The sequence below is a fragment of the Brassica napus genome, chromosome C3, assembly GCF_020379485.1.
Source record: "Brassica napus cultivar Da-Ae chromosome C3, Da-Ae, whole genome shotgun sequence".
Lineage (NCBI taxonomy): Eukaryota > Viridiplantae > Streptophyta > Magnoliopsida > Brassicales > Brassicaceae > Brassica > Brassica napus.
In genome coordinates, this window is record NC_063446.1 from 45,190,351 (window position 1) to 45,207,368 (window position 17,018).

Below are 17,018 nucleotides of genomic sequence, written 5' to 3' on the forward strand. Positions count from 1 at the left end.
GGGACAGCTACCCTACCATGGATTATCCCACGAGCATCCTATGGACCATCTGGAGAGGTTCGAGGATCTGATTTCTGCTATTAGAGTCGAAGGAATCTCTGAGGACTACCTGTTATGCAAGCTCTTCAGGTACTCACTTGCTGGAGAAGCTCTGCATTGGCTCAAGCAGTTACAACCATGATCTCTTAAATCCTGGAGCGACATCAAGAATGCATTCTTATGCAATTTCTTTGATGAGGCACGTGCTGAAGACTTGAGGAGCAAGATTGCTACATTCACTCAGGAGCCTGCTGAATCATTCAGAGGCTCTTGGATCAGATTCAAGTCTTACCGGAGAGACTGTCCACACCATGGATTCAATGAAGTACAACTGCTCAGTACTTTCTATAGAGGCAACGCGGTGCAGAACCAGATGGCTCTTGATGCTTCCAGCAATGGAAACTTCAATACCAGGAATCCAGAGGAGGCAGTCAAGGTTATTGAAAACCTAGCATCCAGCAACAGCACCAAGAACACTGATTTTGAGAGGAAAAGATCTGCTACCATCCTTGGGAATGATCAGATGGATGAGGTGAAGGCAAAACTTGACAGTGTTTACAAGCTTCTCAGGAAGCAGGTTAGCTTTGTTGAAGATGCAGAGGCTGTAGAGGGTAGAGCAAAGGAAGAAGAGGTGAACTACATTGGTGGAACTGGATTCCAAGGTTCTGGAAACCAGGGTGGAAACAGAAACTCCTATGGAAATAGGAGTAACTTCAACCAAAATTCACAGTACCAGAAACCCTACAACAACTACAACAACAACAATAATTATGGAAGTTCCTACTACCAGAAGCCACCACCGCCTACTCAAGAGAGCAAGATTGAAGAGATGCTCGATAGGGTTCTAGAGGCACAGCAGCGAATGACAGTGGACTTCAATGGGAAGATAGATTCTTTCTACACCAACCTGAACACAAAGTTTGAGACTTTGAGCACTCATGTGAAGAAGATGGAGATGCAGGTTGTGCAGACAGGAGATGCTGTTAGGAGGCAGGAAGCCTCAACAAGAGGAGTAGGGGATGATGTGATGAAGCACCACGTGAATGCCAGCATTGAAGATGACTTTTGGAAAGTGGTGAAGGAAGAGAAGCTGCAAGAAGGTGATTTCTAGGTAGAGAGTTTGATGAGTTTCGGTGAATCGCATTGGTGTCGATCGGCGCCAGACACCGAACATCGATCGACATACACCAACCCAAATCGATCGACCAAAATTCCTGCGCATCGATCGACAACGCCTACGGAGTCAATCGCGTCTTGCAATGCCGTGAAGAATCTTATTCACGAGGAGTTCGCAGCAAAACACCCACATCCGCCCAGCCCTAATAACGTCCGAATCGATCGACATGCCAACAGCAACATCGATCGATCGACACTCAGAGGCCAATATCGATCGACAACCTTCACCGCCTATCGATCGACGAGCCCCTATTACCTACCGAGTGCAGATGCCGAAGATAGATGTTGCACGACTTAACTCACTCAGGCCCAAACCCAAACTTTCAGAATACCCACCATAGCCCGTCAGGACACCTTCAGATGATGGAGAAGATCCTATGTAAGAGGATAGGGTTTCTTCTGGAAGAACCCAAAGGAGAAGAAAGGAAAGAGTGGCGAAACATCTGAAGAGGGGGCTAATGAAAAGGAAAAGGAAAATTTTCGAAAGAGAGTCTTCAGGATTCCTCTACATAAGCCATTCGAGGAGGCTTATTATACCCACAGATTGTGGATGTTCTTCAGAGAAACCAGAGAGAAAGAAGAAGACATCAGGAGAATGTTCTGTGAAGCTAGAGAAAAGATGAGGATGAGGATTACATGGAAGAAGAAGAGTGATCCTGGGAAATTTGAAATACCATGCACGGTGAAGGGTATTGAGTTCCCACATGCCTTGTGCGACACAGGAGCATCAGTCAGCATCCTACCTAGGGTTATGGCAGACCATCCTACCAAGGGTTATGGCAGACCATCTGGGTCTGCATGTGGAGCCTTCGCAGGAATTATTCACTTTTGTGGATTGTTCCCAAAAGAACTCAGGAGGAATTGTTAGAGACCTAGAGGTGCAGATTGGTAATGCCCTAGTTCCAGTTGATTTCCATGTCTTGGACATCAAGTTAAACTGGAACTCCTCTCTACTACTTGGGAGAGTTTTCTTGTCAACAGTGGGAGAAGTGTGCAACTTGCAAACCAACAAGTTGTGTCTAACACTCATCGATCCTAATGCGCACTACGACCTTATCCCAGTCAAGAAGCCACAGACGATCTCCAGAAGAATCAATGATCAAGGAATCATTGCAGCTTGCCACTTTGGAACCGAGTACGAATCTGACTACTTAGCATCGATCGACACCCATCCAGTTACATCGATCGACAATGCACACAGAAAATTGACCGACACACACAAAGAAGAATCGGTCGACACTTATCCAGATGAATGGGAAAACAACTCCTACAACCCCACTATTGCCTCTTACACCAGACAAAATATGCACACAGACGAGTATGATGAAGACTATGAGGAGGAATGAGCTACTGAGTACAGAGCCATACTTGATGAGGAAGATAAACTCCTACATAATTCCTCTTGGAAAAGGAATGCACCATCAATCGACATGACGAGCTGGCCATCGATCGACACTCAACCTCAACAACTATGCCGAAAGAGAGCATCGACCGACACTGCCTACTACAAATCGGTCGACACTGACTTCAACCGTGCTCGAGAAGGAGACTACTCGATTGGCAGTTGGGCAGATGAACACCACCACGAAAGCTTTGCAGTAGAAACAGCAACCTACGCACGAGGAGCAGATAATTTACGAGACAGTTTCACAGACGAGGGGCTGCTCAACATGCAAAGAAGCGATGAAACAAATCAGATTCAAGTAGAAGCTGCTTGGGAAAGAACTCGTTTCAGCCATCTGATCGACGCTCGTCATCAACAATCGATCGACACTCGTAATCAACAATCGATCGACATACATCACCAACAATCGATCGACATCAACGTTGCAACATCGATCGATAACCGTCTAATACCGAAAACCACTGTAAGTGAAAAAGATAAATTAGATAACCAGTATCTAATTGCAGACGAATTTGATATTTTCAGGGACCCAGATGGCAACGCAAAAGCAATAGACGGCCGCACACTACACGTATCTCGAGAAGATATCGCAGATATCCTTCAGACAGCCAATGGAGCAGACAATCTGTTCATGCATCAACGCAGCAATCCAGAACAGAAGGCTACGAAGGAGTGTTATGACACAGCTGGTGGCATAGACAACGGCTTCATACAACGATCTCGCCATACAAATCAACCATCGATTGACAGACAGCCAGAATTAGGCAGAAGAACTTATGACCTCTTTGGTAATAGGAAATTCTACAGCGAGGAGAAAGATGGGTGAGGAGTCTACAGAGATAATCGGAGGTACACCAGAGATCTAGATGGACGCACCATTCCTGTTCACACCAAGGATATCAGAAGACTTCTGGAAAGAGGTTCAAGAGATGAGCCGGCTTACATATGTCTTCCTGAACATGCTAGATCATTCACACAGACAAAGTTGGTACCAGAGATCTACACCAAGGACGAGATCAATGAGATACTCTATGGAGTCTGTGGAGAACACAAGAAGAACAAAGAAGCTTTCCAGATGAAGCTTGATGGTGTCTACTATCCATTGAATGATAGTATCAGTTGGCTAACTACTTGCATGGAGGAGATGAAGCAAGACATAGCCATAATTCAGCAAGCGACCTGCGTTGCTCGACCTCCATCGATCGACCGAAGACAACCACCATCGATCGACATCAGACCACCTACATCGATCGACAGGCACCATCACACATCGATCGACAACTGCTTGACAGCATCGATCGACAACAGTTAGCCACGCCCATATACGATGAAGTCTCAACCAGATTTCCACACCAGAGAAGAGATAGATCAGTTGGTAGAAGAGATCTTTAGAGCTCTGGAAACTACAGAGGAGAGGCTTGATGGGAGATGTGATGACATCTATTTCTCAATGGATCTTAGCATTAGCGCTTTGACCTCCAAGGTTGAAGCTATACAAAGGGAGTTGGTGGAGATTCAGAGTTACATTGCCCGTCGACCAGAAGCATCGCTATCGATCGACAGACGCAACAACATATCGATCGACATTCACAACCGAACATCGGTCGACAACGCTACAAACCGAGGCCGGCTAGTACCAAAGATGACATCCGACATGTCGAACACACATTACCATGGAGAGGAGATCTCATCTGACACTTACGCCGCACTTACCAGACATCAGTTCAACCTTGAGAGTCTTGGTGAAAGATTGCAGATGATTGAAAACACAACTGCAACAATGAAAGATAAATGGCGCAGAGGGGATGAAGCAATGAGAGACTTCAATGGTACATGGTTCAACAAGCGCAAAGAAGAGATGGATACTTGTTTTCCAACAAGTCCCAGTTCTCAACACTACTAGCCAAATCACCTCCAAAGTCAAGCTAAATGATTATAACAAAGCGCTGAGTGGGAGGCAACCCACTATTAGGTAATATTTATTAAGTTTTTATTGATATACTATTTATGTTGGTTTTTAATTATTGCAGGTCATAAAAATAAAATAAAAACAAAAAGAAGATCCGAGTAGACGATTGCCATCAGTATCGACTACGCGAAACTGTCGACATCGATCGACATTGCCTTACCTGCATCGACCGATATCAACATCCTTACATCGGTCGACATTCATTCTGGTCTGGTATATCGTTCTTACTGGTTACATTGAGTACTTATGATTTATTTCTAACCATAACTCCGACTGAATTTACACTGGGGACAGTGTATTTAAGTCTGGGGGGAGGTTTACTGATATTTATCTACTTGTTAGTCTTATTAAAATGTTTTCAAAATTAAGTTATTATTGAGTCAAGAAGGGGATTATGAATTTTAGATTTTGCTAGATATCTAACCACTCTTTAGCAACATTCTAGACTTACTGATTGCAGATAGTACTAAAGATACTAAAGTGGATCAACCTGTCAGCTATCCACTCTTGCTAAGATTGTTTTGAAGGAACTAAAGTTGATCTCCAACACTAAACTTGACACAACTGCTTGTCTTGGGGCTTGGTATGCATGGGATAGGATTCTTCAAACAAGTCTGGAAGGTAAAGCCTAGTGTATATAGATTTATCACCTTTTCTCTCTCTATTTTCAAAATTAAAAAAAAAAAATTATCATTATTTATATATATATATATAGAGATTTATTAGGAAGGAATTCGAACAGGACTTGCTGGCTACACCCATTAAGACTTGCTTCATAACAATTTCATAGGTAAAGGATTAGAACAGGACTTGGTGGCAACAACCATTAAGGCTTGCTTCACAAATAATCCTAGGATATAGGTCAAAAAGAAGTGAACAGAACTTAGTGGCAACCACCATTAAGGCTTGATTCATGGAAGCCTGTCCAATCTTGGTCAATGATCTTGCCAAGAGATAAAATTAGTAGAGAGAGAGAGGATAAGAACTAATGTTTATCTGCAGGTCCAGATACTTGTTTGAGAATCTTTGCATCATGTGATCGATACTCCCAAGGTAAAGCCTTCACTTTTATTTTATGCTAAGAAATGAGGTTGGTAGACGGGAATGAAAGACAAGATTTGCTAAGTTGTTGGCTAGATGAATTTGGTTGTTAAGCTAGAATATGGTATAATGTACTTTTATTATTAGGACTTCTTAGATCTGGATTGCAATACTGTAGAGGTGATGATTCTAAGTTTTAAATCATGTGAGTCCCTGATGTTTTTAAAACCTCTTTCAGAGACACTGCCTGTTTGTTTTGCTTAAGGACAAGCAAAAGGGTAAGTCTGGGGGAGTTGATAGACTATGGATTTGACCCACTTTCATCCATAGTTTATAGGTATTTTTACTAATAATTATTATATTATAGACTCTAATTATTATATTTATAAGATCAGAAGTGTTTTGGAGATAAGTGATGATTTTGGAGCATTTTGGAGATATTTGGAGCAAGCACCCGAGATGACCATCGAGCTCGACAATCGGTCGATATGCATGTCTTGGTATCGATCGACAGCGAAGCGCGCAGAAAGCCCGTTTGGTCACAGCCGACTTGAAGGCCAATACTTCACCATTTTACAAGATTACCCCTGACGAGTTTTACCCTAATTATATAAGTTTTGCCGCCATGTTAAAGGCAAAGTGTGCTTTCATTGTTTTACTATTTTCACAGCAAAGGTTTTTAGGATTTTGATAGATCGGAGAGAAGATCCAAAGTTATAATTTGTGATTGGAACTCCATTAATATCTATTTACTATTCTAATAAAGTTTTTATACTTAACTGCTGTTATGAATTGCTTAGCCATGTCTGAGTAGTTCCATTGTTAGATTTTAGGGTTTAAATAGGTTAGGAGGGATTAGCCCCAACTATAGATTGCTGAGTTGTGATAATCATTTTTAGGATTGTTCATTAATGTCTGTGTCTAGATTAGCTACCTAGAACATGCCCTTGGATTGATTGATAAAAGCGAGAGCTTTATTCTCATCATGAAAACATTCTAATAGAACTATGATTCTTGCTATGAGCAAGCCGAGAGCTGATCTAGTGAGCTTAGTAAGCCTTCATTCAACCTGCGCATAAAGCTTGACTAGAGCGCGTCGATCGATATCACACATGAATAATCGATCGACGGTGCAAAAGGTGCATCGATCGATATCCCTATTTGATTATCGATCGACACTTTCTATTGATCAAAATAACGACAGTTGAGATCATTAGATCTAGTTAATAGACAAGTCAATACATGCGAGAGCTGATTGACTTGTTTATCAAGTATTTGAGTTTTACATTATCATGCATGCAACTCATTAGGCATCTGTTCGATTATAATTCCAATTTTCCTGAATAAAAACCCTAAGTCTAGCTATTTCCTTTTTAAGCACCAAAACCTCAAACCTGCTATTGAACAAATACTTGTTCAATATAAAACTGCAATTTATATTTAAAAATCTAAAAAAAATTCTTGCTTAACAAATCATATTAGATTCCTTAGGTTCTCTAGCTCCCTGTGAATTAGATCCCTAAGTACTACAACTTGACCTCTTATTTGAGAGAGTATAAATCACTCCTTAGGGTAATTTGAGTGGTATCACTAAGGTTCCCCAAAACGATTTCGGGTCCTACGCATAAAATCTAAGGAAGAACCTCTGGGTTCCCCTGTAGCCTCCGGGTTCCAATCAAAGAATCTCAGGATCTAAGGAAGAACCTCCAGATTCCTATGTGGCCTCAGGGTTCCAAAGATAAAAGAAGTTAAAACCTCTGTGCAGCCTAGGGCGCAACGGGGTCATTCCAACTTCAAAGAAACTCCGGGTTCCAACCAAGCGATCTCCAGATCCAAACCTCTAGGTTCCAACACGGCCTCAAAGGCCTAATACGATTCTAGTAAAAAGGATAGAACCCCTATGCAGCCTAGGGCGCATCGGAGTCGTTACATCCCTAAAGGACCTCCGGGTTCCCACACGACCTCAGGGTCCCGATACACCAGGGTCCCGATACGATCTCCGGATCTACGGGAAAAACCCTGTATTCTCATACGACCTACAGGTCCAACCACAGAAACCCCCGGGTTCCAACCACGATCTCCCGATTAGGCATAATTTCGGCGCTTGTTGACGAGATAGAAGATAGACCCCCCACCGATAAAGCGGCCCTCGCTAGTCTTGGTGGAGGAGTATAAGAAAGACGCCGCTTCCGCGCTTTCACCTTCTGATACTCATCAAAGACAACTGATACCGGAGACCTTGTCACGTTCCCTAAAACAGAAATATATATAACATGAGAAGCAAACAAAGATAGAGTCTTATCAGATAGAAAGGGAAGGCTTACCCCAAACGCGACTATTAGGAATGTCAAACAGGTGGATCCATACCATACCGTCCCGTACCGCAGCGGGTTTGTCTTCGAGCGGGTCATGGTGGGTCAGGCCTGCGCGGGCTGCGGTCCTCAAAATAGCTGACCAAACCCGTACCGCAAAACATGTAGGCCTTTGCGTTGACTCAATTCAAAACAACCTCATCTTGTTACTTGTTATTTACGTTATTGACTTCTTTAAAAAACCCCACTTTGTTTTAGCTTAATTTTGATCTCATAAAGATAAAGTGTGAACTGGTCCTCTGGAATTGAATCTAAAGATATTACAACTGCACTGTTAACTTGACAGTAGACAAAAAATCTATTTTAGTGTATCAATAAGGCAATACACTTGTTAGTTGAAGATTTTAGTTGGATCAAAACACTAGTTTATTTACTTTTGTTAGAGTCCAAACATTTTAAAAATAAATAATACTTTAGTTGCTGAATCCAAATATTACAACTCATAAGTTCATAACAAATTCTTTAGTTTTCTGAATCCAAAATTAAATAAAACCAACACCATATCAAAGAAGCTAATCTCAAAAATAAATAAAAAGAAAACACCAATCACACTTCTTGTTCCTCATCTTTATCACCAACGAGCGACAAAAAGATGGAGATTTCTCTTCTTCACCATCAACTTCATCTTCTGCGAATAAGAATAATAGAAGTCAGTTAAAGATATATTGAAACCTAAAACTCCAAAATGTATGATAATGTGAACAAATACATATAGGCAAAACTATGAAGAACCCATTGTGGGAACTAGATCTTCTTCTTCGTTGAAAAGTGAGTTTTCAAATTTCTTATGATGACTCGAAGAAGCTCAACCAGTACAGATCGAAGGCGCTTGGGAGACCGGAAGCATCATCGACCCTGAAACCACTGTCACTGGAGCTACAAAACGTCGAATCGCCTTCTCTCTCTCTCTCTCTCTGTTTTAGATGAAAGCAGAAATGGGGACTTAGGGTTGCGGGTCTTCAAAATCCTGCAGGTTAACCTGTAGCCCATCCCGCTTTCGACCCGTCCCGCTTTTGACCCGTCCCGTTTTGAACCCGTCCCGCTTTCGACCCGTCCCGCTTTGAACCCGTCCCGCGAGGCCCACAATTTTGCGGGCTTACCAAATGGAGGCCTAATCCCGCCCTGCAGCAAGCTTTTACGGGCCAGGCCTGCGGTCCAGCTCCTTCATTGCCATCCCTAGCGACTATGACGCAAGGCCTCCCTGCTCACCAGAAAGGTCACCCAGCGGAATCGCCGAGGAATTCCCATTATAAGCTTCGCCACTACTTCTCCAGCGAAGGAAACCGGGCGAGACACATCTGGCAAAGCAAGAGCTGAAACGTCAGGATCAAGCTCCCGAAAGGACGGTAAAATTCAAAACTCAGAAGAAAAACTTACCCACGGTGCGCCATGACGTAGGGTAACCCACTGGCTCTTGAATCTTCACGAACACGTACCGGCTGTTCCAACCATACCCGAAGGGGTGATTACCTCTTACACCCCTCGAAGGTTCCTCGACCAAAAGGGCGCCGTCACTGGATCGAAGATTGTAGAACCCGTTTTTGTTCACCAAAGGAGTAAAGTAATAAGAGTATAAGATCTCATGCACCCCGATGGAAAATCCATGGAGCTCTCCAAGTACTTGGATAGCCATTAAAGTCCTCCAGGTTAGGGGAGTAAGTTGAGAAGGACAGAAACCGAAGAAAGAAGACACTTCGTCTATAAGAGAAGGAATAACACTCCGGAAGCCTGCTTCCAGATATGCTTCATTGAAAGTCACCTCACCCGCTCCGCCATCCGGAGCGTTCGACCTCGGTCGGACTCCTCATCCTCACTGAAGGATGAATCAAGTACTTCCTCCTTATGTTAGCCAGGTTCCCCTCTCGGATCTCAGAACGGGGACTGATATATCATGTTTTTAATGTCATTATATGTGTGCTTTGAGTTAATTCTCAGTCCTAATTCATGCTTAATTGATATCATTCCAAGTTTGGAGCAGGTGAAAGAGCAAAGAAGAAAGTATCATGAAGACAGATGTCATTTTGAAATATTCGATGCGGAACAGCCAGTTAGATCAATCCAAAGGTTGTTCCCAAAGAGAACAAGCGTCTGACTGTTCCCGATCATTAAGGAAACTTCCAATTTCGGAAGTTTGCCCTAGATTTCTTCTCTTCTCTCTTTACCACGGGCGCCTCCATATAAAAAGCGGAAGCTATCATTTCTATTTTTTTTACGCTAGTTTTAGAGAGACCTAGAACGATTTGGATTGAGCAACTTGTAAGGGAGAAGGCTCCATCTCTCATTTTCACGAGAAGATCATCCTGAACCCTCGTTTTTCTACTTTATTTTATATGCAGTATTATTCAGAAACCATGTCTGCGTCATCTTGCTTTATGATTGAGTAGTCGGATAATCTTGCTTAGGGTTGTAGGGTGTCAATAACATGAGCTGAACACAAATAAGTAATTTTAACTGTTCTTCATTCATATTGTTCTTACTGCTTGCATTGAATTGATCACTTAATGTTCGATCTCTAGTTTAATCACCTAGCTAACCTCTTAGGAGATAAATCGACATATATTGAATGAGCTTCATGTCCCTAATTAGCGAGAGTAGATATTAGGCATTAAGTGAACTAATCGGACCTGATCTCTGGGCTTGTTATCGCAACTTGTTCCAAGTGAGAGCTTAGGACTCAAGACCGATCAGCAAAGGAAACAAGTCCACGATAGTGGATTGTTCTAGCCGAGTGATCCGAGTTCTAGACTGCACCTCATTGCACTTGAATAGTTGTTCGGTTCCGCATTGACACCCGATGAATAACCCTAAGCCAGCTTTCATTTAAATCGAATTTGAATCTCTAGGTATTCTAGTTACTTGGGTCACCATTGATTTAAAAAACCCACTTGTTTCCCAGCTTAATATTGAACTCATAAGAGTAAAGAGTAAACTGGTCCTCTAGATTGAATCTCAAATATTACAATCACCACTTTTAACTTGACAGTAGCAAGGATTCATTTTTAGTGTATCAAGTTTTGGCGCCGTTGCGACGGGGACCAGGCTTTTATCTTTATTTTTCGTTTAATATTTAGTCTGAGATATCTAACTTGCTTTTAATTCTTTGTTGGAACAGATGATCCAAGTGCATGACCAGTAGACATACTCGGAGCAACGCACAAGGACAACTACATCAACTGACCAACGACGAACTCGCAAGATTAGAAAGACAGAACCGTCAACAGCCGAGAACAACCGACACCCACATGGGTGATCACGGCAATCAGGATGACCTCACTGCTGCATTGGCAATCATTCAACAACAAATGCAGGCTCATCAACAACAGATCTTGCAGATGCAGCAGACCATCCAAAATCAGCAACAAGCTGCTCAAGAAGCAGCTGAGAACGCCGCGCGAGAAGAGCGAGGTGCTCCTATTGGGGAGCGGAACCTTCTGCGGAACTTCTCTACTAACCGCTCCCCCATCAACCCTCCTCCTTGCACTCGGCAAGACTATGAGATCAAACCTGCACTGATAAGTCTGGTGCAGAAGAGCACGTTCAGCGCTCTCACTTGTGACATCCCGATGGATCACATCGAAGCCTTTGAGAGAATATGCAATTTCTCTCGCTCTAACGGAGTGCCACCAGACTATGTCAAATGCACGTTTTTCCCATTCTCTCTTGAAGGGAAAGCTTCTCGCTGGCTCCAATCTATGCCGACCGGTTCTCTTACCTCATGGGACCAGGTCCGATCAGCGTTCCTGAGCCACTTCTACACAAGTCTAAAACCGCGGCTCTACGGCACATGATCTTCAATTTCCAGCAGAAGTCCGATGAACCTTTCCATGAAGCTTGGGAGAGGTACAAGGGGTACCAGAGAGAATGCCCGCACCATGCGTTTGACGATGACTATATATTGGAGGTGTTCTATGTTGGTGTGAGCTACGAGTTTCGAAACACCCTTGATTCTTCAAGTAATGGAAACTTCATGACTCAAACCACACCTGGTGCGTTCTAGCTGATTGAGAACATGGCTTCAAGTTCACTAAACAAGAACAAGGAGCATGACCACTCGAAGTGTGTGAACAACATAGATGATCTCGCTGCAAAAGTAGATCAACTGCTTAAGGGAAACCAAAGCCAAGTGTTCATAATGGAAGAAGCAGCTCCTGAGAAGAGTGCCGGTGACCTGGCGTTTGATGCTGAAATATCAGGAGACGATCAGCAAGAGGTAAGCTACGTGAATGGGCAAGGATGGCAGCTCATAAACTACCATCCGAACCCTAACGTGAGGAACAACCCACAGCTTTTCTTATGATGATCCTGCTCAGAGAAACCAAGGTCAGTATGCCGGGTATCAAAAGAACTACCAACCCCGGACCTATGTTCTAAGCCAACCGTAGAACAATCCACCTCAGATGCAGAAACACCAGAACACTCAGCCAGCTACCTCCGCCCATGTCGCTGTTCCGCAAGATGAGACAAAAGCTATGTTGCAGCAACTGCTCCAAGGACAACAACTCCAAGGGAAGGCTCTAAACCAGGTTACTACTGAGATCAATACCAGAATGAACCATATGTTCAGCGATTTGAGCACCAAATACGACAATGTCGCGAGTCATATGAGGCAGATGGACATTCAGATTGCTCAGACTGCTGAGAGCGTCAAGAGGCAACAAGGTACTCTACCTGGGAAAACCGACAAAAACCCTAAGGAGTGCAACGTGGTTGAGTTGAGAAGTGGAAAGCAACTCTCTGAGCCGGTAAAGAAGAGGTTCACTGCGGCTGAGAAGGGGAAGCAGAAAGAGTCGGAACAACCACCAGCCGATGCCCCGGCAGCTGAGAAGGAGAGGGAACCAACAGTTGGAACCAATTCGCCAAGACCAGAACAACCAGCTGAGGCTGTCCGCCCGATTCCAGAGCCTGTTCCTACTCGCGAATACACTCCTAAAGTCCCTTACCCGGTTCCAGCAAAGGCTACTCGTCAGGACCGAGAGGAGATGAAGTGCAGAAAGATGCTGGAGGACCTAACCGTCCGACTCCCTTTGATGGATGTGATCCAGATGATGCCCTCCATGCGCAGCTTTATGAAGGGATTGATCTCAGGAAAAATATCAGAGGAGAGCGAATTCATGACTGTCTCTAAGGAGTGCAGCGCAGTGCTTCAGAACAGGCAGATAAAGAAGCGAGGAAACCCTGGCAAGTTCGTCCTCTCTATCCAAATTCTGAAGAAAATTTTCTCATGCTCCTTGGTTGATCTGGGATCCAGCGTAAACCTCATGCCCTACTCTGTAGCACGACGTCTGGGATACACACATTTTAAACCAACTAGGATGTCCTTGGTGTTTGCGGATAGATCAGCCAAGTCCCCGGTTGGTATTCTAGAGAATCTCCAAGTAAAAGTCAGGAACACCTCTGTTCCAGCAGACTTCGTAGTTCTAGAGCTAGAAGAGGAATCCAAAGATCCTCTCATTTTAGGAAGACCGTTCCTATGTACTGTTGGAGCCATCATTAATGTGCGGCAAGGGAAGATTGATCTCCATCTGGGGGACATAGTCATGCTGTTCGAGATGGATGAGCTGCTAAAGAAGCTGATGCTGGATGGACAGACCTTCAAGGTGGATGAAGGGATTGATCCGCTACAACCTCGCGAAGGGATGATCGAGGAGATTCTTACAGAAGATCCACTCAAGCTTGCACTAGTAAGAGCTGAGGCCGAGCAGAGTGTCGAGAACGTTGACACAGATGGGTATGCTAAGATGCTTGACTCCGCAAGGAGTATGGGAAGAATGGTGGTGACTCTAAGTATGGGGGAAGAGAGCAACAAGGACGAGAACACTCCAACTGGAGTGAGCTATTTACCGAACTTGCCTGTTCCGCCGAATCTACCTGATGATCCCTGGAGCGAGTTAAAGGCTCCCAAGGTTGAGCTAAATCCCCTTCCCAATGAGCTCAGGAAGTATCGTAAGGCATTAGGATATTCACTAGCTGACATACCTGGCATATCACCTGATTTATGCATACATAGGATACACCTACAAGATGAATCAATGACTTATGTTGAACATCAGAGGAGGTTAAACCCGAATCTAAAAGATGTTGTTAAGAAAGAGATAATGAAACTTCTCGAAGCAGGTGTGATCTATGTCATATCTGATAGTAAGTGGGTTAGCCCTGTTCATGTAGTACCTAAGAAAGGTGGGAACACTGTTATCCCAAATGAAAAGAATGAATTGATCCCTACTAGAACAGTGACAGGACATCGCATGTGCATTGATTTCAGAAAATTAAATGCAGCCACTAGAAAGGATCACTTTCCACTTCTCTTCATTGATCAAACCACCCATATTACTGCTTTTTAGATGGTTATTCAGGTTTCTTTCAGATCCTTATCCATCTAGACGATCAGGAGAAGACGACGTTCACATGCCCATACGGAACGTACGCATACAGGAGAATGCCATTCGACATGTGCAATGCGCCGGCAACATTTCAGCGCTGCATGATGTCGATCTTTACTGACCTCATTGAAGACATTATGGAGGTTTTCATGGACGATTTCAGTGTCTATGGAAGCTCCTTTAGTGTATGTTTGTCAAAATTGTGCAGGGTTCTCAAAAGGTGTGAGGAGAAACATCTGGTGCTAAATTGGGAGAAGTGCCACTTCATGGTCAGAGATGGGATTGTTCTAGGGCATAAGATCTCCGAGAGAGGCATTGAGGTGGATAAGGCAAAGATCAAGGTGATGATGAGCTTGCAACCACCACAAACTGTGAAAGCTATCAGAAGTTTCTTGGGTCACGGAGAGTTTTACAGGAGGTTCATCTAGGATTTCTCAAAAATAGCGAGACCACTCACCAGACTGCTCTGCAAAGAGATCAAGTTTGATTTCGACAGCGACTGCTTAGCAGCGTTTCACACGATCAAAGGAGCTCTAGTCAGCGCACCTATTGTACAACCGCCAGACTGGGATCTCCCCTTCGAGATCATGACTGATGCTAGCGACTTTGCAGTTGTAGCAGTCCTTGGACAGCGCAAAGATAAGAAACTTCATGTAACCTATTACGCAAGCAAAACCATGGATGAAGCTCAATGCAGATACGCTACGACTGAGAAGGAACTCCTGGCTATTGTTTTTGCATTCGAGAAGTTCAGATCCTACCTGGTGGGATCGAAGGTGATTGTGCACACAGACTATACTGCTCTTAAGTACTTGCTCACAAAGAAAGATGCAAAACCGAGATTGTTGAGGTGGATTTTTCTTCTCCAAGAATTTGATCTTGAGATAAAAGACAACAGGGGAGTCGAGAATGGGGTTGCAGACCATTTGTCCAGAATGAAGATTGAGGACGACACAGCTCTTGATGAAGAACACACAGTGGAACACGTCAGCACGATTGGTCTGCGCTTCGCGGAACAACCTCTGAGCATGACATCCGATTGTTCTCGCATAACGGAACAACCAGTAGCCGCAATCCAAAAGCAGTACTCTCACCTCCCTTGGTTTGCCGAGATTGCGAATTTCCTTGCTGCTGAAAAGCAACCACTTAAGTTCACTGGAAACGAGAAGAGAAAATTTTTAAGAGAAGCAAGGCAGTATGCTTGGGATGAACCGTACTTGTACAAACATTGCAAGGATGGCATATTCAGAAGGTGTGTTCCAGAGGCAGATATTCAATGGATCCTACATCATTGCCATGGTTCTTCTTACGCAGGCCACTTCGCTACATTCAAAACGGTTTTAAAAATCCTTCAAGCAGGTTTCTGGTGGCCAACTATGTTCAGAGATGCTCACGCCTACATAGCTCGATGCGATGCATGCCAGCGACTTGGGAACATCAGCAAAAGGAATGAAATGCCTCAGAACTACATTTTAGAAGTTGAAGTGTTCGACTGTTGGGGAGTCGACTTCATGGGACCATTCCCTTCGTCCTTCAAGAACGAGTACATCCTGGTCGCCGTTGACTATATCTCCAAGTGGGTAGAAGCAGTGGCGAGTCCCACTAATGATGCAAAAGTGGTGACCAAGATGTCAGCTCCATCATCTTTCCGAGATTTGGGGTGCCTAGAGTGGTCATTAGCGATGGCAGAACACACTTCATCAACAAGGCATTTCAGGGCCTGCTGAAGAAGAATGGGGTGAAACACAAGGTGGCAACCGCTTATCATCCCCAGACGAGTGGACAGGTAGAAGTTTCCAACAGAGAGATCAAGAACATTCTCTAGAAAACTGTCAATACCTCGCGCAAGGACTGGTCACTTAAGCTGGATGATGCTCTCTAGGCCTACTAAGCAGCCTACAAAACGCCGCTAGGGACCACCCCCTATCACCTGGTCTACGGTAAGGCTTGTCATCTTCCTGTCGAGCTCGAATACAAGGCTGCATGGGCGGTCAAGTTACTGAATTTTGACATCAAGCCAGCAACTGAGAGGCGCATGATCCAAGTCCATGAGCTGGAAGAGATAAGGCACCTCGCCTATGAGAGTTCCAAAATTTATAAGGAGAAGACCAAGGCCTACCATGACAAGCGAATCATTGCCAGACATTTCGAACCAAGCAATAAGGTCTTCCTCTTCAACTCCAGACTTAGGTTGTTCCCAGGCAAGATGAAATCTAGATGGTCCGGACCCTTCACCGTTAAGGAAGTCCACCCTTACGGAGCTGTTGTGTTGCTGGACAGAAAGGGAGACGAGTTCGTCGTCAATGGTCAGCGCATCAAGCATTACCTTGCTGACTCCACTATCGCAGAGGGTGAAGAAATTCCCCTAAGCGATCCCCCATCAGCCTGATCGGCTGAGCCAAGTCAAGCTAATGACTTTAACTAAGCGCTTGGTGGGAGGCAACCCACTGGTGAGTGTATATATTGTTTTCTATAGTCTATTTTATCTCTTTTCAGATTTAGTTTGCAGGTCAAAAACAAAAAAAAACAAACAAAAAAACCCCGAACACTTTAGTCAGAACAACCGAAGGACTGTTCTTCTGGTGGAACAACCCATTGCCTGTTCCAGGTAAGTGTTCCGGACCAAAAAAATAAAA

At 44.0% G+C, this 17,018-nt stretch overlaps 2 protein-coding genes and 1 non-coding gene across 3 annotated transcripts; 2 read left to right on the forward strand and 1 right to left on the reverse strand.

Annotated features, from left to right (window-relative positions):
• Positions 1–11,778: 11,778 nt before the first annotated feature.
• On the reverse strand, positions 11,779–11,881 carry LOC125584814. Its single transcript, XR_007321722.1, has one exon. It is a non-coding gene; the product is annotated as a small nucleolar RNA R71 (small nucleolar RNA).
• Positions 11,882–12,399: 518 nt separating this feature from the next.
• LOC125583108 lies at positions 12,400–16,109 on the forward strand. The gene is made up of 4 exons (XM_048749671.1): positions 12,400–13,981; positions 14,117–14,232; positions 14,367–14,800; positions 14,843–16,109. The coding sequence occupies exons 1-4, from the start codon at positions 12,400–12,402 to the stop codon at positions 16,107–16,109; spliced, it is 3,399 nt and encodes a 1,132-aa protein (XP_048605628.1).
• A 308-nt stretch (positions 16,110–16,417) lies between these two features.
• Positions 16,418–16,771, forward strand: LOC125583109. The gene has a single exon (XM_048749672.1). It carries the CDS (start codon positions 16,418–16,420, stop codon positions 16,769–16,771), a length of 354 nt encoding a protein of 117 aa, XP_048605629.1.
• Positions 16,772–17,018: the final 247 nt, after the last annotated feature.